General features: G+C 40.8%; 2 protein-coding genes across 3 annotated transcripts; both read right to left on the bottom strand.

The window, feature by feature from the left end:
* Positions 1 to 208: 208 nt before the first annotated feature.
* Positions 209 to 15,119, bottom strand: LOC146566968 (uncharacterized). 2 transcript variants are annotated; one of them, XM_085286650.1, is made up of 5 exons: positions 14,810 to 15,119; positions 12,189 to 12,294; positions 5,049 to 5,729; positions 1,570 to 1,924; positions 209 to 1,409 (listed from the first exon to the last, which is right to left on the bottom strand). In XM_085286650.1, the coding sequence occupies exons 2-5, from the start codon at positions 12,204 to 12,206 to the stop codon at positions 1,402 to 1,404; spliced, it is 1,062 nt and encodes a 353-aa protein (XP_085142776.1). In that variant the 5' UTR covers positions 12,207 to 12,294; positions 14,810 to 15,119; the 3' UTR covers positions 209 to 1,401. The 2 variants fall into 2 exon arrangements, with proteins under 2 accessions (XP_085142776.1, XP_085142775.1); XM_085286649.1 differs by having other exon boundaries at positions 209 to 1,924.
* A 380-nt stretch (positions 15,120 to 15,499) lies between these two features.
* On the bottom strand, positions 15,500 to 26,604 carry LOC146566967 (uncharacterized). Its single transcript, XM_085286639.1, has 6 exons — positions 26,350 to 26,604; positions 21,077 to 21,391; positions 20,736 to 21,002; positions 20,099 to 20,395; positions 18,963 to 19,063; positions 15,500 to 18,399 (listed from the first exon to the last, which is right to left on the bottom strand). Exons 1-6 carry the CDS (start codon positions 26,405 to 26,407, stop codon positions 18,271 to 18,273), a joined length of 1,167 nt encoding a protein of 388 aa, XP_085142765.1. The 5' UTR covers positions 26,408 to 26,604; the 3' UTR covers positions 15,500 to 18,270.
* Positions 26,605 to 27,332: the final 728 nt, after the last annotated feature.

Here is a 27,332-nt window from a genome sequence, read left to right as displayed (position 1 = left end):
CCTTGGGCTCTCACACTCTGGGGCCTCTGGATGTCTGGGGCCCGGATCTTCTCCATGCCTGGAGAAACCTTTTGAAAACAAGCGCGTTGATCCACACAGGTGTTCACTGTTCATAGACAAACTAAACCTTTCTTGGCTGTTACATCAGGTTGACTGTCACTTCAGTCTTTACTCTGAAATACAGGAAGTGAAATCAAGGCTCAAACTGTTTCTTAATTTAACATTTTAAACTTTTATTTAATTGTTGCAGAATTTCACAACACCAACAACCTTAACAAGAAAACATCTGCAGAACACGTTTTTAAATACATTCAATAAAAACTTGATAACACGACAAAAGATTTCTTCATTCAACTGCTAGAACAAAGCGAACCACTCGACATGAACACTGAAGCAGAACAGTTTAGAAAGCGTAAAATGTGACGAGCAGAACATTTTCATTCATAGCTGCCTCATCAGAACAATGTTTGTCACAGTTGGATATTCAACTGCAATTTGAAGAATTCTCTCCTTCAGGTTGTTGACCATATCCTTAGGAAAGCAGAGGACTTAAGAGTTCTTACTGCACATGCTTTATACATCCTTTACGGCAGAGTCACCCACAATCAGAGTTTCAGGCCTAGCCTTTAGCTTTCCCTGTGGTCTTCTACTTTTCAACAGATTTTCAGACCTTACTTCGCTGCTTTTAGATGGATGGTTGTCCGATATAGATCCAGGGTCCTTTGATAGTGGAGCAAATCTGTTCTGCAGTTTCACATTCAGTTGTTTTGGAGGTTTGTTGTTAACCATCCTATTCACGGTTGTCCAGTCCTGTTTCCTCCCGTATACAGGGGTAGAAGAGCTTCTCTGTCTCGTAGGAAGTGAAGGCCAGTCGGTTTCAGAGATTTCAGCTCGCTGTGCCCTGCCTGTGATACGTCCTCCCCCTTTCTTGAGACATGATTTGTGTCTTGGTTTTAAGACGCGCATAAGGGGGGGGATTATCGCTTGAGGATTTATTATAATGCGGTTAGCACCTTTCCAGGCTATTGAGGCTGTTCGGTGCCCAGACGCTGTAATCAGGCTTTAGCTGTGTCTAGGCCACAGACACACGGAGCGCTGAAGATACGGTAACTATAAAAATGTTGCTGTTTCTGTTAAGAACGCTTTAGTCCTAATGATCTATAAGTTTCCAGAAGCTATCGCAGGTAAGCTCATACGGAAAAAAGGGAAAAACCAGCATAAAAATCAATAAAAGAAGCAAAGCATTTAAAGAGCAAAGACAGGAAGCGTCCACACTCACAAAAGGGGGAGGAGGAGATTCTATCTGAACTCTGTGGAGCCTGATCTCAAGGGTTCTCAGTCTCTGTTCTTTCTCTCTCTTCTGATTCACTGTGATCCAGTGATGGGAATGATTTCAGCCCTTCATGATCCTGCAGATGTTTGCAGAGAGCAGAATATGAAGTGAATGTTTTAGCACACTGGTAACAGTGAAACCGTTCATTTGCCACATGAGATTCCTGAAGCTCTTGTCACACTGGTCACAGCTATAGTTCTTTTTTTAATGTGTAGCTTCATGAAGGTTACGATTACCTGAATGTGAGAAGCTTTTGTCACAGTGTCTGCACTTGTATGGTTTCTCTCCTGTGTGGACTCGCTTGTGCCTTTTAAGCTGACTTGTACTGATGAACGATGACCCACACTGATCACAGAGGTGCTTTTTAACCCCACTGTGAATGAGTTCATGGCGTTTTAATGTACTTGGAGTGGGGAAGCCTTTCCCACATTTGTTGCAGTAGTTCAGTTTGTGTCTAGTGTGTCTTCGCTGGTGTGTTTTGAGGCTTGTTTGCTGACTGAACATTTTTCCACAAAAGTCACAAAAAAATTCTTTCCCGCCACCACAGCAACGACAGAGTTGAGAACTGCATCCATCTGTGTCGCTCTGCTTCTAAACAAAGACACAAACACAGTGTCAGTCAGTCACTTCAACATTTTTATCCTCAACGTTGCCTGAAATAAAGAGCATCTCTGCAGATGTCCAATTACATTTTACTGTTTAGAGCGCAGGTGTCGAACTCCAGGCCTTAGATGTGTCCTTGATCCAAATCAGGGGAGTTTGACACCCCTGATTTGGATCATAGCACTTACCTTACTGAACTACTATAACTAAAATTATACAAAAAAGTATAAGCACGTCATATTCAAGAGGCACACGCGCTTAACTTAATGTTACCCCAAATTTGTATCCAGAACAGAATTTTGTTTGACTCACTAAATAAAGAATGAAGACTAATATAGTGCTTTAAAGCTGGCAGATGAACAGTGTTGGGCAAATTACTTTGAAAAAGTAATTAATTATAGTTACTAGTTACTTCTTCAAAAAAGTAACTGAGTTAGTAACTGAGTTACAATATTCTAAAAGTAATTAATTACTTGAAAAGTAACTATTGCATTACTTAAACAAACAAACAAAAAAACGTTTAACCCTCTGGGGTCCAGGGTATAATTGGCCATTTTTTCTAACTTTTGATTTTACCTCCACATTTCACCTTGAAAAACTTTGCCTTGTTTGGTATCATCCTTTTCAGCACAACCTCACGTGTCTGAATTTACAGTTATGTTTTCATTTTGACTTACTGTATTAACACAACTGATCAAAAATCAGACAAAAAACATAAAATCAGAGTAGAAAAAGTGATTTTTTACTGTAACAACCACAAACATGTTTAATGAATCATATTTCATAACTTTAAATGCAAATATAAATTGTCAATTTTAAAATCATACGCACAAGTTTTGCAAACAACAAAGTTATTTGCATCCATTTACCTTTTATCTTGATTTTTTAAATAACCACTTCAAACTATTTACAGAACAATCAGCTGTTCTTCAATAAGATGCCACACAAATTATTTGTGCCACTCCAAAACTTTCTGTCCACTATAAAGGAAACATCACAGCCTGATACCTGCAGGTCTGACAGCAGGTGTATCACTCCTGTTTCTACCTGGAGACAGTAGTCACCTCATTGTTCTGACACACAACACAAAACTATCCACAACACTACACACTAACTACACAATTCAACACATTAACTACACACTCCAAACACGCTAAACATCACAAATCTCTCACGACTCAAAACTCACTCTCTCTTTTTCTGCTTGTAACGCCGTTATTCCCATCACTGCAGATGACACATTGGAAACTAAAGCAAAAGCTTCTTACTATTTTGTGTCACCTTGACCTTTGACCTAGGACCTTGATGCATTACATACTAAAATTGTGTATTTTATTATCTTTACCATATAATTGGAGAAGTATTGGCTCAAGACTTTTGCCAAGCTGTAAAAACTTCCAGTCTCCCAATAGGATGAGTCCACAGGGGGAGCACCCTCAAGCACCCCAACCACGGACTCCAAGAAGGCTGAACACTTTAAACCACAGTTGTCGAAATCCAGGGCTCGATGGGTGGTGTCCTGCAGGTTTTAGATGTGTTCTTGATACAAGACAGCTGATTTCAATGGCTAAATTACTTCAACATGTCTTGAAGTGTTTACCGTAACAGTAAACACAGCCGGAATTCATACATAAAGTACACCGGATTATAAGACGCACTGGCGATTTTTGAGAAAATTAAAAAGAATTGTAAGTCTGACTTATAGTGCAGAAAATACGGTAATCACATAATTCATGTTATGGAAAACCTGCAGGGCACCAGCCCTCAAACCCTGGAGTTCGACACCCATGCTTGAAGCTGCCAATCGGCCCATAAGCACAGACGACTGTCGGGACCTATTCAGTGACAAAGGAATAGGGAACAAACCCTCTCATTCTGGAGAAACTCCACCATACCGGCAGCAACCCGAAGGGATACTAAGGTACCCAGCCAAGGCCGACACCTCACACAAAGGGCAAATCCATACTGGTTCCAAGCCCAAGCCTCACGTTCAGATGAGCCTGACTGTATGTAGCTGGTACCTCTGAACCAAATGCAATAACTAAGGCTCCTTTATAACCAGAGAGGTGTTGTTCAATGTCCCAATCACTAGCCTGGGTAGCCGGGGATCAGTCCACCAGAGTGCACTAAACCCAAATGCAGTGTGGTGCCTCCTGCAGGTGGTGGGCCGTTCTTTGAGCTGTGGCCTGTTGGGTCCCAGTAACTAAGGCAGGGGTGGCCAACTCAAGGCCTCGAGAGCCGGTGTCCTGCAGGTTTTAGATGTGTCCTTGATCCATCACAGCTGATTTAAATGGCTAAATTACCTCCTCAACATTTCTTGAAGTTCTCCAGAGGCCTGGTAATGAACTAATCATTTGATTTAGGTGTGTTGACCCAGGGTGTTATCTAAAACCTGCAGGACACCAGCTCTCAAGACCTGGAGTTGGCCACCCCTGAACTAAGGCTTGGACGCCAGGTGCTAACCCTCAGGTACCCTCCCCAGGCCTCGGCCAGGGTGATGCCCCGGTAACCCTATCCCAGGGCAAGGTGAACTGTTCCCTAGATTTTTCTTTCACACAGGTTTTTTGAATCACTCTTTGCCTGTCCCTCAGTCAAGGACCAATTTGCCATGGGAGACTCTACCAACATAGCACCTGGGATCTCCAGGACACACAAAACCCTTCACCATGATAAGGTAGCAAATCATAGCGAAGGGTTTTCATATAAAAAAAAGAAAAGAAAGTGTGATGTACAGCTCTCTCCATGCCCTAGCATGTGATATAATACTCAATATAGTTTCTTGAAACTTTAACCCTAGGCACAAAGAATGAAGGTCAAGTTCAAATGCTTAGCCAACCTAGACGCTCATGTCCTCCAAGGCCTAGTATTGTGGATAATACAAATTGTGCACAATTTAAAGTTTTCACTGGTTTTCATGTTCGTTGTGACCATGACCCAATTTTTACAAAACTAAAACTTTTCAAGCAGTTATCAGTGTCTACCATCACACAAACTTTGAAAACGACATCATGAAAACTGTGGATGATACATTGGTGACAAAAAAATAACCTGAATTGATTAGATACTCTGTCGCATCGAAAGGAGAGGAGGAGAGGAGAATACAAATACATACCTCACAGTAACTGCACTTGAAGAGTCTCTTTCTGGTGTGGATCTGTTGGTGTGCTTTCAGGGAATATGGAGCGTTAAAAGCTTTATCACACAGGTCACACTTATAGGGTCTCTCATCAGTGTGAGAAAATTTGTGGATTTGTAAATGTTTGTATGCTACAAATCGTTTGCCACACTGATCACAGCAGTACACATCCTGTCCCGTGTGAATCCGCTGGTGTTTGTTTCGATTCTCTATATGGCTGAAGGTTCTCCCACAGATGTCACAGCTGTATGCTTTAATTCCTGAGTGGGAAACTTGATGAATCCTTAAGTGGCTACCTTGAGTAAAACTTCTATCACACTGATCACAAGTGTATGCTTTAACTCCACTGTGGATGAGCTTATGCCTTTCTAAGCCTTGTTTCCATGTGAAACTTTTCCCACACTGATCACAGGTGTGTGCTTTAATTCCACTGTGGAGGCTTTGATGAGTTTTTAGGGCACTCTTTTGAGTAAAAGACTTTCCACACAAGTCACAATTGAATGCTTTAACACCACTGTGGATGAGTTGGTGTGTTTTTAAGTTTCCAGGCCGAGTAAAAGCCTTCCCACACTCGTCACAGGTGTATTTTTTCTCTCCCTTTCTTCTTTGAGGCTTGTCGGCCTCCTGAGTGCTCGGACCTCCTGCTCCATGTTGGTCCTGCAATGACAGAGATACAAACAGAGGCAATGAGTGAAATGCAGTCGTGGAACAAAATGAGCCGTAAATTAATACTAGTTTAAAATCCGAGGATGAAACAGCACGAAGGCTTGATAAAAAGAAATTATAATTACATTTGAATAAATCTAAACATATGTTATTTGGAAATAGTAGTTTAAATACAAATGCTAAGATTCATATAAAGGGTGTTGATATTGAAAGAGTCAGTGCGAATAAATTTCTGGGGGTAATAATAGATGAAAAACTTAACTGGAGAGCTCACGTAAGATATATTCATTACAAAGTATCACAAAGCATTGCAATAATAAACAAGCTAAAGCAGGTATTAGACAGAACATCACTTCATATTCGCTACTGTTCACCGGTTTCACCATACTTAAGCTATTGTGCAGAGGCCTGGGGCAACAACTATATAACCACACTACATTCACTTTTTACTCTTAAAAAAAAAAAAGAAAAAAAAAAAGCAGCTCAAATCATCCACAATGCAGGTTACAGGAACATACAAACTCACTATTCTTGCAGTCTGAAATATTGAAAGTTGACGATCTAGTGAAATTCCAAACAGCACAAAGTCTATTCAAAGCAAAAAATAAAGAACTGCCACATAATATTCAGAGCATGTTTTTTTTGAAAGAAGGAAGTTATTATTTAAGGGTTTTTTGTAACTTCGAAACAGGGAAGGTACGCACTACAAGAAAAAGCTTTTGTGTTTCCGTGCATGGAGTGAAACTGTGGAACAGTTTGAATATGGAATTAAAGCCATGTCCGAACATAAACCAGTTCAAAAAGAGTTATAAAAATATGATCTTCTCGAACTATAAAGAAAGGGAAAAATATTGAAATTAAGTGAATGTCTCTATTTAAAAAAATGTCATGATGTGATATTAGAGTATATATTATATCAGAAATCTGTTCACTATTTAAGCTGACTAAATATTAACTGATAACTTATGGCAAAGGGGTGGGATTAAATAAGTGTGTACTTCTTCCCACTCCCTTTGAACATGTAAAGGAATCAGAATGGTAGCTATATTGAAATATATTGACTTTTATGTAGTATTTTTTCTCTCTCTTATTTTCTTTACTAAATGTACCTATATATTGTTTACATGTTTGAAATATAGTAACAACAACAACAATATGCAGTCATGTTAGCAACAAGGCTGCTTAATAGAAAAGAGAATTTCAAGCAGATCAATTTTTAGTTCCATTTATTTCAATTTTATTTACACAGCGCCAAATCACAACAACAGCCACCTCAAGGTGCTTTATATTGTAAGGTAGACCCTGCAGTAATACAACCCCCCCCCGAAAACCTAACAATCATATGACTCCCTATGGGCAAGCACGTTGGTGACAGGTGAAGGAAAAACTGTCTTTAAACAGGAAGAAACCTCCAGGAGAACCACCTGTGAGAGACAGGACGAAATGCATGCTGTGAAAGAGAGACAGAGATTGATAATAATTTATTTATTTATTGGAATATGACTCAATGCAGAGAGGTCTATTAACACATAGTGAATGAAAAAGGTGACTGAAGAAGAAAAACTTGATGCATCATGGGAATCCCCAGCAGCCTACGTCTATTGCAGCATAACTAGGAAAGTTTGAAGCCTAATCTTGAAAGTAGAGATAGTGTCTGTCTCCTGAATCCAAACTGGAAGCTGGTTCCACAGAAGAGGGGCCTGAAAACTGAAGGCTCTGCCTCCCATTCTACTTTTAAATACTCTAGGAACAACAAGTAGTATTTTTAGTATTTTAGTATTTTAGTATTTATTTATTTATTGTCATTGTCAGAGAACAATGAAATTGCATTTGGGGCTTCCGTACAACCCGTAAATAAAATAATGAAGAAAATAATAAATACCCCTTAAAACCCAAGTGTAAATATTTAACCCAGTGTGACTCCAGTGCAATAAGACAATCCTTAGCAACAACATGAGAACCTGACGGCCTGCAGAGCGAGAGCGAAGTGCTCTAATAGGGTGATATGGTACTACAAGGTCATTAAGATAAGATGGGGCCTGATTATTTAAGACCTTGTATGTGAGGAGCAGGATTTTGAATTCAATTCTGGATTTAACAGGAAGCCAATAAAGGGAAGCCAAAACAGGAGAAATATGCTCTCTCTTTCTAGTCCCTGTCAGGACTCTTGCTGCAGCATTTTGGATTAACTGAAGGCTTTTAAGGGAGTTTTAAGGACATCCTGATAATAATGAATTACAAAAGTGCAACAAAGAAGTAACAAATGCATGTACTAGTTTTTCAGTCTCACTCTGAGACAACATATTTCTAATTTTAGGAATATTGTACAAGTGGAAGAAGGCAGTCCTAGATATTTGTTTAATATGTAGAAATGTTTAGTATGTGGTAGTAGCACATGAAATCCCACCAAGTGCGAGTGCAAACCAAGACAAAACTTAATGGGCTGAAAATTGAAGCTGGCACAGAAGTGCCAAATCCTGCAGTTCTTCTAGAGGCCACTCGAGGGGTCTTAGACAATTATCTTAACATGACTGAATATAAAAAGGGCATCTTAGATAGGCAGAGTTTCTCAGAAGTAAAGCAAGCAGATGTTCTTCAAAATATCTGCATATACAAATTCTGAACATGACATCATCAAATATTTCAGTAATTATGACAAGTATGCTCAGTGTAAACATCCCATTTCCTTACTTGGAGATAATTGTGGCTGATGCTTCAAAATGTGGAGGTCAAATTCAAAGGGTCACATCACAATAGATTAGTCCATCTTTTATATTGCTCAAAAAATTGAAAATATATATCTTAGATCAAAAATAGCCAATAAGCCATTTGATTTTTTTAAAAGTAACTCAATGAGTCCTTATACACAAATGTTAATATTAACTCAGAATGGCACTAAATATGTAGCAGGTCTATACTTTTAAGAGATAAGATAAGACTTGGCGACCGTGGCTCAGGGGGTTGGGAATCGTATCTGTAACCGGAAGGTCGCCGGTTCGATCCCTGGGCTCTCTGTCCTGGTCGTTGTGTCCTTGGGCAAGACACTTTACCCTACTTGCCTACTGGTGTTGGCCAGAGGGGCCGATGGCGCGATATGGCAGCCTCACTTCTGTCAGTCTGCCCCAGGGCAGCTGTGGCTACAACTGTAGCTGCCTCCACCAGTGTGTGAATGTGAGAGTGAATGAATAGTGGTATTGTAAAGCACTTTGGGTGCCTTGAAAAGCGCTATATAAATCCAATCCATCATCATTATTATTATTATTATTATTATTATTATCATTATTATTGATCCCACAATGGGAAATTTTTGCGTCACCTCAGCTCAGGTACAGATATCAGAAGGAAATACAAAAATACAATTGAGTACAATCAATGAAAAAAACTAAGATAATACACTATATACAATGGTAGCATACACAGTATGTAATTATGGATATAGTTGGAAATATGGAAGACAAACTATATAGCTTGGAAGGTCATGGAAGGTCCATTATGCATGAAGTGGTGACCGTGGATGTTCACAGTGTCCACTGACTCATGACATCGTGATTGAGGAGTTATAGAGTCTAACTGCTGTTGGGATGAATGATCTGCGAAAGCGCTCCTTCCTGCAGCAAGGGTGTTTCAGTCTCTGACTAAAGGAGCTGCTCAGCCCACTCACATACTCATGCAGTGGGTGATGTGGGTTGTTCATGATGGATGTCAGCTTTACTAACATCCTCCCCTCACCGACCATCTCCACAGACTCCAGGGGACATCCCAGCATGGAGCTAGACCTCCGCACCAGTTTGTCAATCCTGCTTCTGTCCCTGTCCGTGCATCCACTCCCCCAGCAGGCCACTGCATAGAAAAGGGCAGATGCTACCACAGTGTCATAGAATGTCCTTAACAGAGTCCTGCAGACTCCGAAGGACCTCAGTCTCCTCGACTCTGGCCCTTCTTATACAGGACGTCTGTATTTGTAGTCCAGTCCAGTTTATTGTTGAGGTGAACACCCAGTTACTTATAAGAGTCCACTATCTCAATGTCTTTCCCTTGGATGTTCACCGGTGTTGTAGGGGGGACTTCCTCCTGAAGTCTATGATCATCTCCTTTGTCTTGCTGGCGTTGATTTGGAGTACGTTGGTCTCACACCAGCCAACAAAGTCACTGATGACCCCCCTGTATTCCTGATTATTCCCGTCTGATACGCATCCAATGATGGCTGTATCATCTGAGAACTTCTGTATATGGCAATCGTCCGAATTATAACAGAAGTCTGAAGTGTAAAGGCTGAACAGGAAAGGTGAGAGAACCGTGCCCTGTGGTGCCCCCGTGCTGCAGATTACCACCTCGGACACACAGTCATGGAGCCTCACATACTGTGGTCTGTTGGTAAGGTAGTCGATGGTCCATGCAGTCAGCTGTTTGCCTACTCCGGCTCCCTCCAGCTTCCCTCTCAGTAGTGCGGGTTGGATGGTGTTGAAAGCACTGGAGAAGTCAAAAAACATGATCCTCACAGTGCTCCCCGCCTGCTCTAGGTGAGAGAGGGATCGGTGTACCAGGTAGATGACAGCGTCATCCACCCCAATTCCAGAACGGTAGGCGAACTTCCTTGCCTTCGTCCTCTTGAGCTGATTTCTCACCTGATCAGCTGTGAAGTAGATGTGAGGCTGGGCTGGAGTGGGGGGGTGGGGCTTGCTTTGTTGTGGATAGATGTGTGGATAGGGGTGAAGCAGGGTTGTGGTGAGAGGAGAGCTCAGGTGACAATGGCATTGCACCCGGAGGGGGGGGTGGCAAATGGAGGGGGGTTAATGGAACCTGGGGGGTGGGAGAGGCGATAAGTGGGCCATATTCAAATGTCAAAGGAGCTTGCAAAGAAAAGTGTCTGGACTTCTTTAAGTTGCTTGAAGACGTTTCACCTCTCATCCGAGAAGCTTCTTCAGTTCTAAGGTCAAATGGTGGAGAGTCCCAGATATAAACCTAGTGGGAGTGACCCCCCACAGAGGGACAAAAGGACCCCCTGATGATCCTCTAATCGCCTAGATTCAAGTCGTTAGCCCACCCCCGGCCAGCAGACACTGTGGCTCCTCCATTGTCCTGGAAATGTCCAGAGATTTGTTTCATGTTCCTTTAGACTTCTCTGACGTTTTTCTGTTGGAGTTGGTTTTCCATCTTCCTCCTGAAGCACTCCTTGCCTTCTCGGATCTTGTATTTAAGATCCTTTTGGACTTTCTTAAGTTCCTCCTTGTACAGCAGGGCCTTCAGTTCTCGGGTGACCCACGGTTTATTGCTTGAGAAACACTGTATCTTCTTGGTAGGCACAGTGTTCTCAACACAGAAATGTAGTCCGCGATGCAGTGAGTGAGGGCGTCGATGTCCTCACCGTGAGGCTTGCAGAGTTCCTGCCAGTCTGTGCATTCAAAACAGTCTCTTAAGGCCTCAGTGCATTCCTCAGACCACACCCATATCACTTTCTTCGTGGGGGGGTTCCTCTTCACCATAGGAGTGTAGGTGGGGTGGAGAAGGACCAGGTTGTGGTCTTAGTGGCCAAGCGGGGGGAGGGGTGATGCACTGTAAGCCTGCTTTGTGTTGGCAAACAATAGATCCAGGGATTTGCTGTCCCTTGTATGGCAGTCAACGTACTGGAAGAAGTTTGGGAGAGTGACAGATAGTGAGGCATGATTGAAGTCCCCAGAAATAATAATGAGGGACTGCGGATGTGCCATCTGTAGCTGAGAGACAGTGGAGTGAATGTAATCACAGGCTGCTGTAGCGTCGGCCGAGGGTGGGATGTAAACAGTCAGCACAATAACGTGTGAAAATTCCCTGGCCAGGTGGTATGGCCGGACGCTAACTGCCAACAGTTCAATGTCTTTGGTACAGCTCTGTTCCTTCACAGTGATGTGCTCCGAGTTACACCATCTCTCATTGACATACATTGCTAGTCCCCCACCTCTCCTCTTACCACTCTCCATTGCATTCCGGTCCGCTCTAACCAGTTGAAAGCCATCCAGACTTATGACAGAGTCCGGTGTGTGGTCCGTGAGCCATGTCTCAGTGAACAGGAGGAGGCTGCTCTGCTTGAACTCCTACTTTCCATGTTTTCTTTTATTTGTTTGTAACATTTATTAACACAGCGTGACAGTTCATGATTTAATTACTTTATCTGGTCATCCTAAACATAATTTCAAAGCATTATTTGAACATCCTGATAAGGAATTACACTTTCTTAGGTATACGTTGATAATACAGGGTTAGATTCCTCCTGCCTTCAGAACTCTCTCAGTTCTTGTTATCAAAACGAAATGTCCTGAATACTGCTCACTGAAAAAAATTATTCAATGTATGAAAATGTGTGGTTTTAATTTTAATCTTGATTTTTAAAGACTTTGTTTCAGTGTCCTGTGACCTTTTATTTTGTCTTTTAACATCAGTTTAAAAAAAATGTAACAGCAATATTTTCCTCACCTTCTGTGTTGAGCTCATTGTTTCCTCTGTAGTGACTCAGCTGAGTCCAGACGGCTGAAAATGTTCCTCTGCTGCTCTGTCAGACTCTTCTCCTCCTGCTGATCAGCTGGGACACAAAGCAGATATTCGTTAGGCTCCACACTGCACTGAAGAGTCAAAGTGTCTCACATGTTAAAAGTACAAATTTTACTCTGTGACTCTTTGTAGAAATCATTGTACTGCAAAGTGGGGTAACTCTCTTATTAAGTAACACTTCAGGAGTAACTGTGACATTGGTTCTAAGCAGCCTTTTTACTATGACAGGGCCTTAAACTCATGTCTCAAAGGATGGATTTGGGTTTATACACTTTTGTGGGATATGACTAGTTCTGGCCTATTATGCTAGGGTAGGCATCTAAAACTCTCATTCTAATGTGCACTAAAATATGTATTTTTGAATAAAAACAACATTTATTATATGAATGTCTGTATTTGATCCCTGGAAGAAGAAAAAGGAAGCAGAGCAAACAAAGACCTGAGCAAAGCAACTTTTAGACCATTAATTTGTTCCAGCAGCTGCAGGATGAATAGAAGCAGTCAGTGCATGAATAAACATCTGCACATTGATTTTCTATTAGAGGAACAAAGTGAATGCAGACACTGACAGAGACAAACTCTTTCCAAACCCTCAGAACAAAAGCTGTCCATCTTTGTGTGACTGTCAAAATGCTTTTTACAAATCCTGCTTGAAAAGATCTTCCTACCCTTGACTGCAGCTACAGCATCTACTCTTGACAATAGATTGCTGTTGCTGACCAATATTAGCCCCTTCCACTACCACCTACTTGGCTCAGCTCGATTCAACCTTCAGCATTCAGGTATTAGCTGGTACCAGGTAGTTAATTTTTTACCTAGTCGATGCGAACACTGTGGTCCAGAGGTGCAGATGCTTACCCTCAGTTCAGCAGCAAGTACCACCGTCTCAATGTTCTCCATTGTTCTGTTGTTTTTGATGTATACGAATTATGTCATGGGACTTTTCTCCGTGTTACTGTAACGGTCCTAAGTACACTGAGTTGGTACTCGACTGTAATGAGTTAAGAATTGAGTCGACTTGACTAGGAACTATTGGAAAAGAGGCATGTGTGGACCCAGTAGAGAAGCCACGGTGCCTTTAGGTGCATCGGAAACTCAAGCCAGAAAAGTTTTTTTAAAACAGTTTCAGGTTTCCTGGTTGACATAAAAACATTCTCATTACTTTCTTATAATTTTTTGTATTATTTTAAGTAATTAAGAGCTAACATTATATCAATATTAAAGTTATCAAAACAACCTCATTTTTATTACTAATTCAACAAAGTGTTTGTTAAACAGGGCCAAAACTAAGGTGACACAAAACATATGCATTGCTTTACAGGCATTTTTTAATAGGTTTCTACTTATTATATTCTACCTCAAAAATATTACGTTGTAACCAGTATACTTCATCATATGCTTGCTCCAAATGTCTCTGTGAAAAAGACAAACTAATTTAACCTTGTGAATTTCTTTAATTATCAGATAAGTCATGCCCATTATGATATCTACATGGAATCATTTAGATTCCAGCAGCACTTTTTCATCAACATGTCACACAGACAGAGATTTTTAATTAGAACTGTAGTAAAGAAATGACCTGAGCATGTAACCACTATTAAAGTGATTACACAGGTACTTGAGGAGCTTTCATTTATTTATTTTTAAATTTGTAACATCTGTTAATGTAGAAGTGAATGGCACATGCTGACTTTAGGATTTAATAACTACATGTCTTCAGTTAAACCAGCTAATCATATAAAAACACACAAATATCGTGGAGGTTTAGTAATCATACCCAAAGTACAGGGCATGTATAATGCACAAGTCTTTGTTATATAATTATTACAAAAGGTTTCATTAATGCGATCAGAGAAAGGGTTAACAACAATCTGGTGGAGCTTGCTGATTAACACGTGGTTAAATATTCAGATCATAAGAATAAGTGGTTTTAATAAATACCTGGAGTGAACTCCTGTGGCTTTTGGAGTGTAGACTGCTGGGTATACGAGATGCACCTAAAGGCACCATGGATTCCTTACTTGTGCCCACTTGAACAGTAAATAAGGATGTTGCAGTGACCGAGTCACTGCTGCATGTCTTTATCTTTTTGTCCTGTGTGTTCTTGTTGGTATCTCCATGTTCCTCTTTTCTCTTTTGCAATCCTTTTACTGCCCAGCTGCTGTCTGCAGATCATTTTAGGAGTTCACTTCCTCTCATGTGTTCATCCACAGCAGCTGGACAATAAAGTTTATTGTGACCCTGATACTGCAGCAGATCGCGCTCATCCATTTCCTGTTATCACTTCAAATAGAAATGAGGCTGTAGAGGTTTGGTGCAGGCAGAAAAACAGCTGCAGGGACAATGAAAAGACTTTTCTGCTCCAACTTCTCCCAGCATGCTGAGCTAATGATTAGTTGGTGTTTTTCTCCAAACACTCTCTCGCTCTTCTCTCAACGTGTTCACAATAAACTGTGAACAGACACCGAGGAGAGCAGCAGAAGACCTCATTCAGGAGCTAAACTCAACATGAACTGAACTCACAGTAAAGTTAGCTCGGTGCTTACCTTTAGATGAGCCCACAAACCGAGAGAAACTCCGCGATGAAGCTGGAACTCTTTCCAAACACAGGAAACCGATCAGGGAGCAGAGACCCACGTGATTAACGCTGATCTCGGCTACGATCCAGGAGACAAGGGTAAGAGGATCGATCCAAATGTAGACGTTAACGTAGGTATGATATTGAATCGACGTTTTTTTATAATTTCTTTCCTCTAGGTTCAGTACTTTGCCCCCGTTTCACGAAAAAGCTGCTCTGTCAGTGCAAACACTTCCCCTCCTGCAGCGACACTTTGCTCCGCCCCCTTCTTCCTGCTCCACATTGGTTTGTTGCTGCGCGGTCACGTGACTAGGCTTCCTTTAAAAAAAACAAAACGTGAGTTGCCGAGAGTGAGAAATGTACGGAAGCGTAGAGCTGCCACCCAGGCAAAAGAAAAACACAAGTGTATCACGTTATAACGTGAAAAGTTTATTGTTCTAACAATATACCATCACGTTTGTACAATATAATATTTATATTGTACAAACGTGATAATTATGTATATTGTAATAACGTGATATTATGTTGTTCAAACGTGAAAAGTATATTGTACAAACATGATGATATATTGTTAGAACAATAAACTTTTCACGTTATAACGTGATACACTTGTATTTTTCTTTTGCCTGGGTGGCAGCTCTACGCTTCCGTAGTAAAGGGGAGCGTATGGAGAGATCTTACGGCTTTAAATTAAAACACTGCAAGTAACAATGCGTGTACATGAGACTTTCTTACAAGGATATCCTGGCCAATAACAACAGCAAAATAATCAATGGAGCTGCATAAACACACTCACATAGGCGAACATCCAAATACACAGGAAAAAATAACAGAGATTATACTAAAATAGAGACGATAAAAATTAGATACCAAAGTAACCAAAACATAATTTTCAGTGTCATTAAAGAATTAATACCTTCATTATAATTATTTTCTTATTCCAGAAACAAGGGTAATAAACATTTGCTTCAACTATCTAAAAGTCTGAAGGACAATATAGAGACAATAGCTGCATTTTACAGCATAAAACAAAGTCCTTGTCATTGTTTAGCAAAATATTAGCAGAATAAACAATACTGTGCAGAAAAGTCAGAATGTATTTGCATTGACTCTTTATTTTGAACATGTGTATAACACGTATTAAAATAGTACGACAACAGAGAAGAAAGGGACAAACAAACAAAGCAAAACAAAAGAAAAACAAAGCAATAATAATCATAAACAACTTAGAAGCATAAACTCATTTAATCCCACCCCCTTTCCACTGTTTAGTAATTAACATGTATTTTTATTCACACACACACACACACACACACACACACACACACACACACACACACACACACACACACACACACACACACACACACACACATTAGTGTTATACAGATACAGGGAAGCTTTAAATTTAATTCCCCCTTCAAATTGTATCCCTGTTCTTTTTTAGAATTTTTTTTTTTTTTAGAATATTGGCAGGAAGTAGGTTGTTTATTGCTTTATATATAATTTGTGCAGTGAGAAAATAAACGTAAAGTCCTCATATGAGGATGTAGGATCTTAGGAGGCCACTACAACTAGATTTATGCACATAAATGTCTTCATTTTAGGGACTATGTTGTGCTATGAGCATGTACATGGCAATAGTGGGAAGGAAAAACTCCCTTTAAAGGAAGAAACTGTTAGTCACAGTTGAAGCGCCCTACTGTCAGATGGCTGCTGTTAAAGCTGCAAACTGTGCAGTAGTTTGGTGGTGGTGGTCAGAGGGCTCGGTGGTGCCAGTGTCCGGCAGCCTCGCCTCTGTCAGTGCGCCCCAGGGCGGCTGTGGCTACACTGTAGCTGCCATCACCAGTGTGTGAATGTGTGTGTGAATGGGTGGATGATTGTGTATAGTGTAAAGCGCTTTGGGGTCCTTAGGACCAAGTAAAGAGCTATACAAATACAGACCATTTATCATTTACCATTTTAGTTTGCGCTTTGGTGGAGCTGAAATGCATTAAGTGCCTTAGAAGCACAGAGATACTTGTTTTAATGTGTAATGCAATTAAACTCACAATGTCTTATAACAGCACTGAAATGACAGGATATACTGTGTCCATCCTTTCTTTCTCATTCAATAACTGAAAAACTATTTTGTAATTAAAACCTTACCCACCAGGGGGCAGCGCTGTTCCAGAAAGTTTTACTTTGGTTGCCAACCCTGCAATAATAAGAAAAGCAGCAAATATTCTGCCACGAGGAATTTGAGGCCCCATAAAAAATATCACTTTGGACCCCAGCACTTTAAATTTGCAAACCATGACAGCCTTAAAAATATTACATTAGACAGACATGGATCCATATTCTGCTTCGTTAAATCAGTGAGTCTTTCATCCTGTGTTCTGTTTTTCTTCCTGTCTCTTTAGGGAGTAATTCATTCCAACTGTGTTCCCACCTGTTGCCCATCCTCTCGTTATCCTTTGTCTTTGCCAGTTTCCCGAATCACCTGAACTGGTTCCTTTCAGTGTAGAAGTTTACTCTGAGCCCGTTTCAGGGCTCAGAGGGGGGCAGGGATAGCTCAGTAGGTAAAGTGGTCGCCCTATGATCGGAAGGTCGGCGGTTCGAATCCACTTAATGGCTACCCTGAGGTACCCCTGAGCAAGGTACCGTCCCTACACACTGCTCCCTGGGCGCCTGCTTAGTGGGCTGCCCACTGCTTCACTGAGTGAATGGGTCAAATGCAGAGAAAAACAAGTAATTTCCCCATGGGGATCAATAAAGTATCTATTATTATTATTATTATTTTCGGATGGCTGAAGTCCTCACCATGTCTGTAAGGGAGAGGCCAGCCAGCCTTCAGAGAAAGTTCATTTATGCTACTTGTCTCCGTCTTTGAGTCACTATTCAGAGCTATGACCATAGGCGAGGGTAGGGACATAGATGGACAGGTGAATCATGACTTCACTTTCATGCTTGACCCTCTCTTCACTAAACCGACAGATGCAGCGTCTGCATCACTTCATCCACGTCCACAATCTCCTGCTGCCCTCACGAGTGAAAAACACCCCGAGATACCTAAACTTCTCCACTTGGTGCAGCAACTTGTTCTTGACCCTGAGTGGACTTGTCACCTCTTTCCAGCTGAGGACCACAGTTTCAGACCTGGAGGAGATGTTAATTATCATTCTGCTGTGTCCACCTGATGTAACCAACATAACCTCATCATCTACAAAAACCAAAGATGAGCTTCTGAGGACACCAAAGTGTAAGACTTTCATGACATGGTTGAAGAAAAAGCCAAATTTACAGTGTGGCACCATCATGACTAGAGATCATCTTCTTAGTGCAGGTCTTTGGTTCTTTTGACACAGGGAACATGAGACTCCTGGGTTCTGGATCAGCTGGTTTGGGGACCTCTGGATACTGAGCCCCTGGATCAGTTGGATAAGGACACTATAGCTCTGGCTGCAAAGGTTCAGGCTCAGGATTTGCAGTCTCAGACATGGTCCTGGTGTTGGTAACACTCTGCGTTGACTGATGAAAAGAAGCAAAATCGCTGTAGTGAAAACAGGTATTGAGTTGCTGCAACGACAAACAGGAGCAGAGCTGCAGTAATGAATAACAAATCAATGACAAACATAAAATAGCTGTTAGATTATAGCATGGTCACAATCATTGTTGTACTGCTGAAATTTACCTTTCACTCTGTGAATCTAACTTAAATGTGTTTAGTAACAGTAGTTCAATAATCATCAACTCCAACATGAACAGCAAAGTTTCCCTCATGATGGCAGAATGATGCAGACAGACTAGCTCAGCGTTTCCCATCTCCTCAGTTACCTAATGTGTAAATATTGTGTAAGTTTCTCACTCTCCTTTGTCTCATTGTCCCTCACAGTTGTGTTCTCCATCAAAGTACATTTTCCCTGCTGAGCTGAAGTTTTAATTTTCCTCGTTTTGTTACTCATGTTATATTGTACTTTGTTTCAGTTTCATAGAGACACCTTTTTATTTTATTCACCTGTGTTTCCAAGTCCTGTGTTTGAGCCCCACTCCAACTACTCAGTCAGCCCATTCAGCTTTACCTTTTCAGTTTCGATGGTGCAAGCTAATAAATTATGAAAAGTGCAATACAGGCCTCTTACCCTTCTCTGTGTGCTGCAGATTGCAGCAGTTGTCAATAGGCCGATCAGTACAATTCCAGACCCCAAAGCTGTGACAATGGCTACAAGGTTAATGTGACGTCCTGAAACAGAAGAGTCAATTTCTACTAATAAATTCCTCAAGGACTCCAGTTCAAATCCAGTATAAAACTTCGCATTTAAAATACAGTTTCTATATTTTTTCCTCTTTCTTTAAAACTTTGTAAATACAATCCAGTAATGATGCTGATATTCTACAGTTTCCAGTGCAGAAGACATTTTAAAATCAACAGAACTGTAAAATGCCCTCAAACGGTCATGGTCCCTGTGCGTTTTGTATTCTCTCTCCCTCCTCTCTGCCTGGATTTCCCCTTTCACTGTATATATTCTGCACTGATGTTGTAAATAAACTTTGGAAACGTCAACCTGCTCTGCGCTTGAGTCCCTGCTATCGACCCTGACACAAACTACCTTTGTTCATTAATTAGTTTTGTTAAAAAGCTTGTATACATTTGTATGTATGCACTTAAATGTTGAGTGTTGTTTTTGATTGAACAGACAATATCAGTAAAAATGTGACATTTGCTGCACAAAAAAGAATGGTTGAGATGCTCATAGGGCCCTATTACATTGTTTAACTGAAATACTCAGAAGCATAAAGAGGTTCAATCCAAAAAGAATTGCGAAAGACAGCTCTATTTTTAATAATCTTGAATTTCTCTTTATCAATGATCAGATTTCCTATTTTGAATATTGAAACATTATCATTTCAAAAAAAACTATTAATATTAATGCAAAAATTTTTTTTTATTGTTAATAGTCAAATAGAAGTTTGAAGGTGATATCTTTTCATTAAAAGGTTTTCCCTGCAGTGGGAACTTCCAAAAAACTCACTTAAGAAATAATAATAATAATAATAATAATAATAATAATAATAATAATAAAACAGATGAATCAAGTGGACCAATATGACATTGCCATATTTTCTCCACTTGAAAAACTAAATCTGTTGGGCATCTTTCCTGGCCTTCAGACAACAATTCTGATTGGTAAAGTACCACACGGGACAGGCAAAAACAAACAAACAAAAAGAACCCCCAGCACTTATTTTCTGACTTTTTAGGTTAACTTAATCTCACCTTTGATTATTCTCAGGTGGATGTGGGTAATGTGAGTCCCCTCAGCATTACTGAGCTTACAGGTGTACATCCCCTCCTGTTTTGTAGATAAGTCCTTTAGCATGAGACTGCCTGACTTGGACACATTCTTCACCTTCTCCCTCCACTCGTCTGACACAGAGTAGGTAAAGTTGGTCCCAGTCTGGTTCACGATGGTCTGAGTCTGGTTGAATTTCCAGACGAGGCTGAAGTTGGTGAGTGAAGCGTTTGGCGAGGTGCAGGTGATTGTTACACCAGTACTGGGACCACTGATATGAGCTGAAAGACAACGAAAACCACAGTAGATACTCCAACTACAAGGAAGCCCTAAGCAATCGGGTCCCCACCAATACTTTAACCCGAACATTCCCACACAATTCAGACCCAGTTACATGTATCCAAGGTAAACATCTGCATGCATATAATCACAGTGAATTTATTACAAGTGATGCCATGTTCTTAACTACACAGCTCTTCTCAGGCAATACTCGAGTTTGTTATTTTAAACCGAAAGCACAAGTGACGTCTTGTGTGTATGTCGTACTGGGCCTGAGTAGCTGATCCACCTACAGTTGCTCTGCACCAAACTTTGAGAATCTCAGTTGGTTGAAATACTCACATAGTCTCTGCAGAGTGGCTCTCCTCCTGTTCTTGCGAGTGCTGATGGTGCAGATAAAGAGCAGGTCATAAACACCGGCTGAAAGCATCAGAGAACTGCTGATGTTGTAAAGCAGCTGCTCAGTCCTCTCAACTGTGGTGGTGTTAGTGAAGGTGATGTTGGATGGAGGGCTGGTGGACCAGGAGAGCTGAGGTTCAGGGTAGATCCCCTCTGAACGGCAGCTGATCCAGTTTTCAACCTGATCAAGACTGACTTCTTTAACTGGAGCTGAAATAAATGAAGATTACAAGCAGTGAGCAATCTTTATAAATGAGCTGATGTTTACTGCAATTTTCTCATACCATCTACTTTTAGGTTGACAAATGACTCCTGGTTTCCCATGATGGTGCTGGTGTGGCACTTATATCTGCCCTCATCCTGAACCTCCACACTTGTCAGCTGGAGTGAGGAATTTCCACTGGAGATCTGGTCCTTGAACACTGAAGTCCTGTTTCTGAAGCACTGGTCTTGGTGTCCAAACTGGTTTTTGCTGTGGTAGTACGAGTGGACACGAAGGTCTCTTGGTGTCTTAAACCAGTGGATGACGATTTCTTTCCCAATCTGGGAACTGCATGGTAAGATGCATCTCTCCATAAAATTACAGGATTCCTCAGTATCTGAAACAGACAAACACAAGAAAGGTTCAATTTGGGGAAAAAGCATGCTAGAAGAGCTTCTGCTCTGAGCAAATATATTGGCATGATGCGTCTTAAGAAATGAGACCAAGCATTTATTTATGACTTCATCTAAAAATAGATCTGCCCGTTTTATTTCAAATAAGCATCTTTCTAAATCAGTTTGATAAACGTCAGTAAACTAAACAGGAGAAGATGAATAAATCTTACATTTCTGTGCAAGGCACTTGAGGGTTGGCACACAGATAATGTACAAGAACTGAAGGGGATGCACAACCAGGATGCCTGAAGAAGGTGAGATCCCTGACTGCTAACATAGCTTATTGCAGTCAGACAGCAACAAAAACATGTAGAACTACAGGAAAAAGGTGCTAAATGAGACAAACTGGCAGAGCAACGTCAAAAGGGTCTGTAGCTTCAAATTTAAAATGCAGAAACAACATCCAAGCTATTTTGTATTATTTTGCAAGCAGAATTAACACACCAATTAGAAAATACGTTTAAATGTTTAAATGAAATCAGCTTTCTGAATCTAATAGTATTGCTGGTAAAATTTCACAAATATGTTCAGATCTTCACACTGACAAAGGAAATCCTTTCCTGGTTTGGGAGACATTTCTTTAAAATCTTTCTTTAAAAGGCAAAAGCCTGAACTCATTGTCTCTTCTGCTATAAAACAAAAAAACAAAACAAAACAAAAACAAATGTAAAGTGAACTAAACTAACCTAACACATTTTGCACTTTGTGATTTTGCACACCTGTTGAATTACCTGAAGCAAATATTACTCAGCCAATCAAATCACATGATGGCTACTTTAAATGAGCAACAGCATTCAGGGAGAAAGGTGCTAGACAGGCTGGTCTGAGTGATTCATACAGAGCTGATCTACTGGGATCTTCCCACACAGCCATTACGAGGATTTACAGAGACCTGTCTGAAAATGAGGACATATCAGTGAGTGCACAGTCTCTGGGCGAAAATGCATTGTTGTTGTTGATGCCAGACGCCAGAGGAAAACGACCAGACTGCTTTGAGCTCATAGGACACCAACAGCAACTCAAATAACCACTTTTTTTTTACATCCAAGATAGAAGACAATCTGTGAACACACAACCACAAGTGTAGTTCTGGTGGAAGGCAGTGTTAAAGACCTCTTTTTCTCTGCACTATCAAAAGAGGAAACAAAATGGGTTCAATTTAGTTTTAGTCTTATTTATATGAGAAAACCTCCACAATCAGATGACCCTCCCCCATGAGCAAAAACTCCCCTTTTAACAGAAAGAAGCCTCCAGCAGAACCAGGCTCAGGGATGGGAAGCCATCTGCAGTGACTGATGGAGGAAGACAGGACAAAGACTGTGCAAGAGAGCCATGGATTAATAATGACTCATGTTTAAAAGCAAAATGATGTAGAAACACACAGTGAATAAAGAGAAGAGAGTGAAGAAAAAAAACTCAGTGCATCATGGTAATGTCTTAGCAGCCTGGACCTATTGCAGCCTAACTGAGGGAGGATTCGGAGTCACCTGATCCAGCCCCAACTATATGCTTTAGACTTAAAACTTTACTTTTTGCTAATCTTAATCAAGGATCAAGGAGACAGAGATAGTGTCTGTCTCCTTGATTCAAACTAGCCTTCTACTCCTGTCTTCTACTTTTAGATACTCAACGAACAACATGTAAGCCTGCAGTGTTAGTACAAAGTGCTCTAATTGGGTAATATGGTACTATAAGATCTTTAAGATAAGATGGGGCCTGATTCAAGACCTTATAGGTGAGGAGAAATTTTACATGTGATTCCTGATTGACAGGGAGCCAATGAAAACAAGCTAAATATGCATTCTTTTTCCTAGTCGCTGTCAGTGCTCTTGCTACAGTATTCCAGATGAACTTTTAGAAGAACGTGACAATGAATTAGTCCTGCTTAGAAGTAATAAATGCATAAACTAGTTTTTAGCATTACTCTAAGACAGGATGTTTGTAACTTTAAAGATAGATGTGGGACTGCTCTCTTTGACAAACGCAAGAAAAAGAGTCCCATGTATTTGTTAAATGTGCACATGAATTACATATTCTCCTCAAAAAGAACTCAAAGACTGCAACAATTTTGCTGGAGGCCAAGATAATGCCATCCAGAGTAAGCATCTGGTTAGACAAAGTGTTTCTGAAATACAATAGCCTCAGTTTTATCTGACTTCAGTGCGAGGACCTAATTTAGAAACAGTCAGTGTCACCGTGTCAAAAAGCTGCTGCCGTGGTTTGCCGAGTAAGCAAACTGCCATTTTAGTTGCTGAACTGTTGGGAATCATTTGAGCAGACTAATGAGTCTGAAAACTTGCAGCGTTTTGCACATGCTTTTCTCTGAAAACAGTGTGGCATACAAGCTAAAGCAGAGGAGACTGAAGATCAATATGTTTCTTTTAGTAAGGGTGAGCTTATCTGTTAGAAATTGTGTTGCTGAGGCATTTATCCAAAGCACAGCTGTGATATCCTGAAAACTGAAGTCTGTGTGTAACAGCTGACCTGTATGATGTAACATCAACCATTACTTTCCGCCTTTTAGTGTTAGACAGACGTCTAAAGATAGTTTTGCTGTGGTGCAGAGTGCTAGGAAATTTGGTCCAAGGACTAAGCTCTTTGTGCAGCTGACCTCATTAAATATGTATGAAGGCTTTCTTTAGTGTTATCGATATATCTGAGGGCTTCTTTATTACGACTAGTCCACCTTCTAAACCTGAAATCTCTGACATAGCTCACTTGTACGGTGTGCAGAACTACACAAGATATACATAAAATATATAATTTACTGTCAGATCCTGACTCATCAATACACTGAAATCTAATAACCTGTCTTTTTATTTTGACCTCTTTCTTTAAGGATCACCACAGCAGCTCACCTGCCTCCATCTTATCCTAGCTTTGTCCTCTATTACCTGATATCCTTGATTCTAATCCTGTCCATCCTCATCACTCTCACTGAAAATCTCATTGGGAGATCTCTTTCTGTCACAAGTCACCCCTCCTCACACTCATCTCTACTCACTACACCCTGCCTGTGCTCTCTTCTTTCACCAAAATAATCTAACGTCCCACCTTGAACCAGTCTGTCACGCCTACTGCACACCTAACCACTGTCTCTCCGTCCTCATACATGTCTTACACCAGCCTCACATTTCTGTCACTCCTGACTTCCTCATGCAGTGCTGCACTTCCTTACTTAACACCCTATTACACACTTTGTCTAGATCCACAAAACACAATGCAAGTCTTTCTGGCCTTTTCTACACAAAGCAAAAATCACATCTGTTGTGCTCCCTCAGCATGAAGCCACACTGCTGCTCCCGGATTCTTTATTGTATACTGCAAGATTCAGACATTGATCTAAAACACTGCTGATCTTCCAGAATCAAATTACTTGCCGTATTTTGACACAGTTTTATGCATCATGGATCTGAGCGGTGTTGAAGAGCTGTAGGACTGCATTTGTGCTCGACACGGACTGATTTGTGGCTAACAATGTCAGAGACTGAGAATACTTGGGGTGGGGGGGGGGGGAAATCACATTAGGTTACATATTCACTCCATCTTGTGGTTCCCCTGAGGCGCTCTGAAAGGGAATGCAAATATATTTTTAATTAGGTTAATGGCAGAAATAACTGTGCCCATGGGCCAGATTTACTGATGCTCTGCACCACAACAAAACCTTATTTAGATGTTAACAAGCTTCTGTCAGAGTTTAAATGAGACATGCAGCATGTGTTTGTCAGACTTACTCTTTCACAACGCAAAGGTTTGGCGACAGAATATTATGAGAACAAGCCGCACAAAAGGGTTGCTGCACGCAGTTTAGTGTTAAATGTTACGATGAAAAAAGCAAGTGTTATTTTGGTTAAGAGATTTGTGATTGTTGGAGAGTTTGTATGACGCATAAACACCGTTTTAAATTTACAGGACTCCTCAGAATCTGAAAGTTTAAAACCGTAACACTTGAAAGGTCCAACTCAGGAAAAACAGCTTTTAGCTGAACGAGCTCGTTCTCTGACAGAGATACTGCAACATGACGAGACTTCAGAAATTCGCTCAAACGTTTATTTATGACTTCTTCCTCTGAAAATATGTTCAACCATTTTATTTCAAATATGCATTTTTTCCTTCATCAGTTTTACACACTAACATTTTTTAAAACTAGAAGAACAAGAACACATATCTCTGTGGTGAAGCTGGAGAAGACAAAAGAAACAAGGGATTTCTTTCTCTGAGGCATACTCATCATCAACATCAAGTCAGTGTGTCTCATAGAAACCCTGTCAGACACACAGGTGTGATTTTGAACTGCTGAAAATCATCAATTCATCGTATCATAAAGGAATTCTTTGCACCCAGAAACACTGAGACATAAGAAGTGGAATAAAAACAACCCGTTCTGATAGCAGCTGACACGGAGTCCAGCGGCAGTTATTCAGGTTAAATTATCAGCACCATTAGTTAACGTGGGCGGTTTTTTCAGAATCAGCAGCAAATGTCAAAAAGCTGACAGGGTGACCATGTACGCAGAGAACCCGGAGTTTCCACGGGAGCTGATAGGTTATGCCACAGAAACACGCTGGAATGAATCCAGGCAGATGGCCTTTATTTATTTATTTTTACATGTATTATTAATGTTACTCTGCATTATTTACAGATAACATTGACACGCATCTGCATGAGCTGTAGAAAAACCATTTCTCTTTCCTTCAGCGAGGCTTTTCGTTTTGTCAGATAATTTGAAACACCGGCAGTGTTAAAACTCCTAGACTGGACACCGGATAAATTACCGGGACAACCGGTAGACCGCGGAGTGGAGCCACCCGCATTGTCTGTGAAAGGCGACAGAGATCGTGTACGAAGTCAAAGCGAATGGACCTGGGCCATAAAACAAAAACAAGCAGAAATTTCTTACCTTCCATTGCGAGAGTCCACAAGCTCAGGAGGGACAGGGCAAGCAGACACCGCTTCATCGTCCCCTCCGCGTTAAAGCTTAAAATCGTTCAAAACTTTATTAAAATAAGAGGAATGTTCACGTTTCTCCATGCATGCATCGCAGCTCTCACAAGAGGTGCCCTGTAAAGTAACCATCCAGTATCCAATAAAAACGACTTCAATCAACTCCGTTAACAATATATCATATGGATACAAGCACGTCCAGGCCTATAAATATGACCCATCACCCGCACTCCCAGCAGTCCCGTGGATTTCTTGAAACCATGCAAGCCATTACGGTGCAGAAGGTCATTGGACTGACGGGGAGCGGCAGACTGCTCCTGTTGTAGTTCTCCCCTGACGACAGCATCCTGGTCAAAGGTCATTTTATTTGCATATTTGATTGAACAGCACTGATAAAACAGAAAATATTTATGCCAATATCGGGAGAAATGTGGATTTGCATATGCAGTGTGCAGATTGTGTCCACTGTGATTTTCTTACTGCACTTTAATGTAACCTCTTCACCCCACAATCGCCTTGATCTCTGCACGCACACAAACACGCAGACACAGAGGATATGACGATGCCATCTGTCTAAACTAATAGGAAGGTTACACCACGTTATAAGCTCTTACTTGCTGGTGTTAGTTGCAGATGTTTTTCCTTTCAGAAAGCATTTTATCTCATGACAGCAGGAACATTTCGACGGTCATTCATACATAAAAATAGATGACTTTCATATATTAAGACTAAAATGTCAGTTAGTGCAGTTTTTGACATGTCTGGTCAAATGCAGTACAGGCACAGCTAATGCAGATTCAGTTTTGCTTTTATCTGAAAATAAATCAAATTAAAAATCCTCTGAAATGATGACATAATGAGTTTGGATATTACATTTGTGTTACTGGGGCGATTGCGGCTCAAGAGTTGGCAGTTCATCTTGTAATCGGAAGGTTGCTG

Source organism: Mchenga conophoros, linkage group LG9 (genome assembly GCF_057382185.1).
Source record: "Mchenga conophoros isolate Kocher_MC1m ecotype Shallow Benthic linkage group LG9, M_conophoros_male_GT1.1, whole genome shotgun sequence".
Classification (NCBI taxonomy): domain Eukaryota; kingdom Metazoa; phylum Chordata; class Actinopteri; order Cichliformes; family Cichlidae; genus Mchenga; species Mchenga conophoros.
Note: the sequence above shows the minus strand (reverse complement) of the source record. Positions and strands in the feature narration are given on the sequence as shown.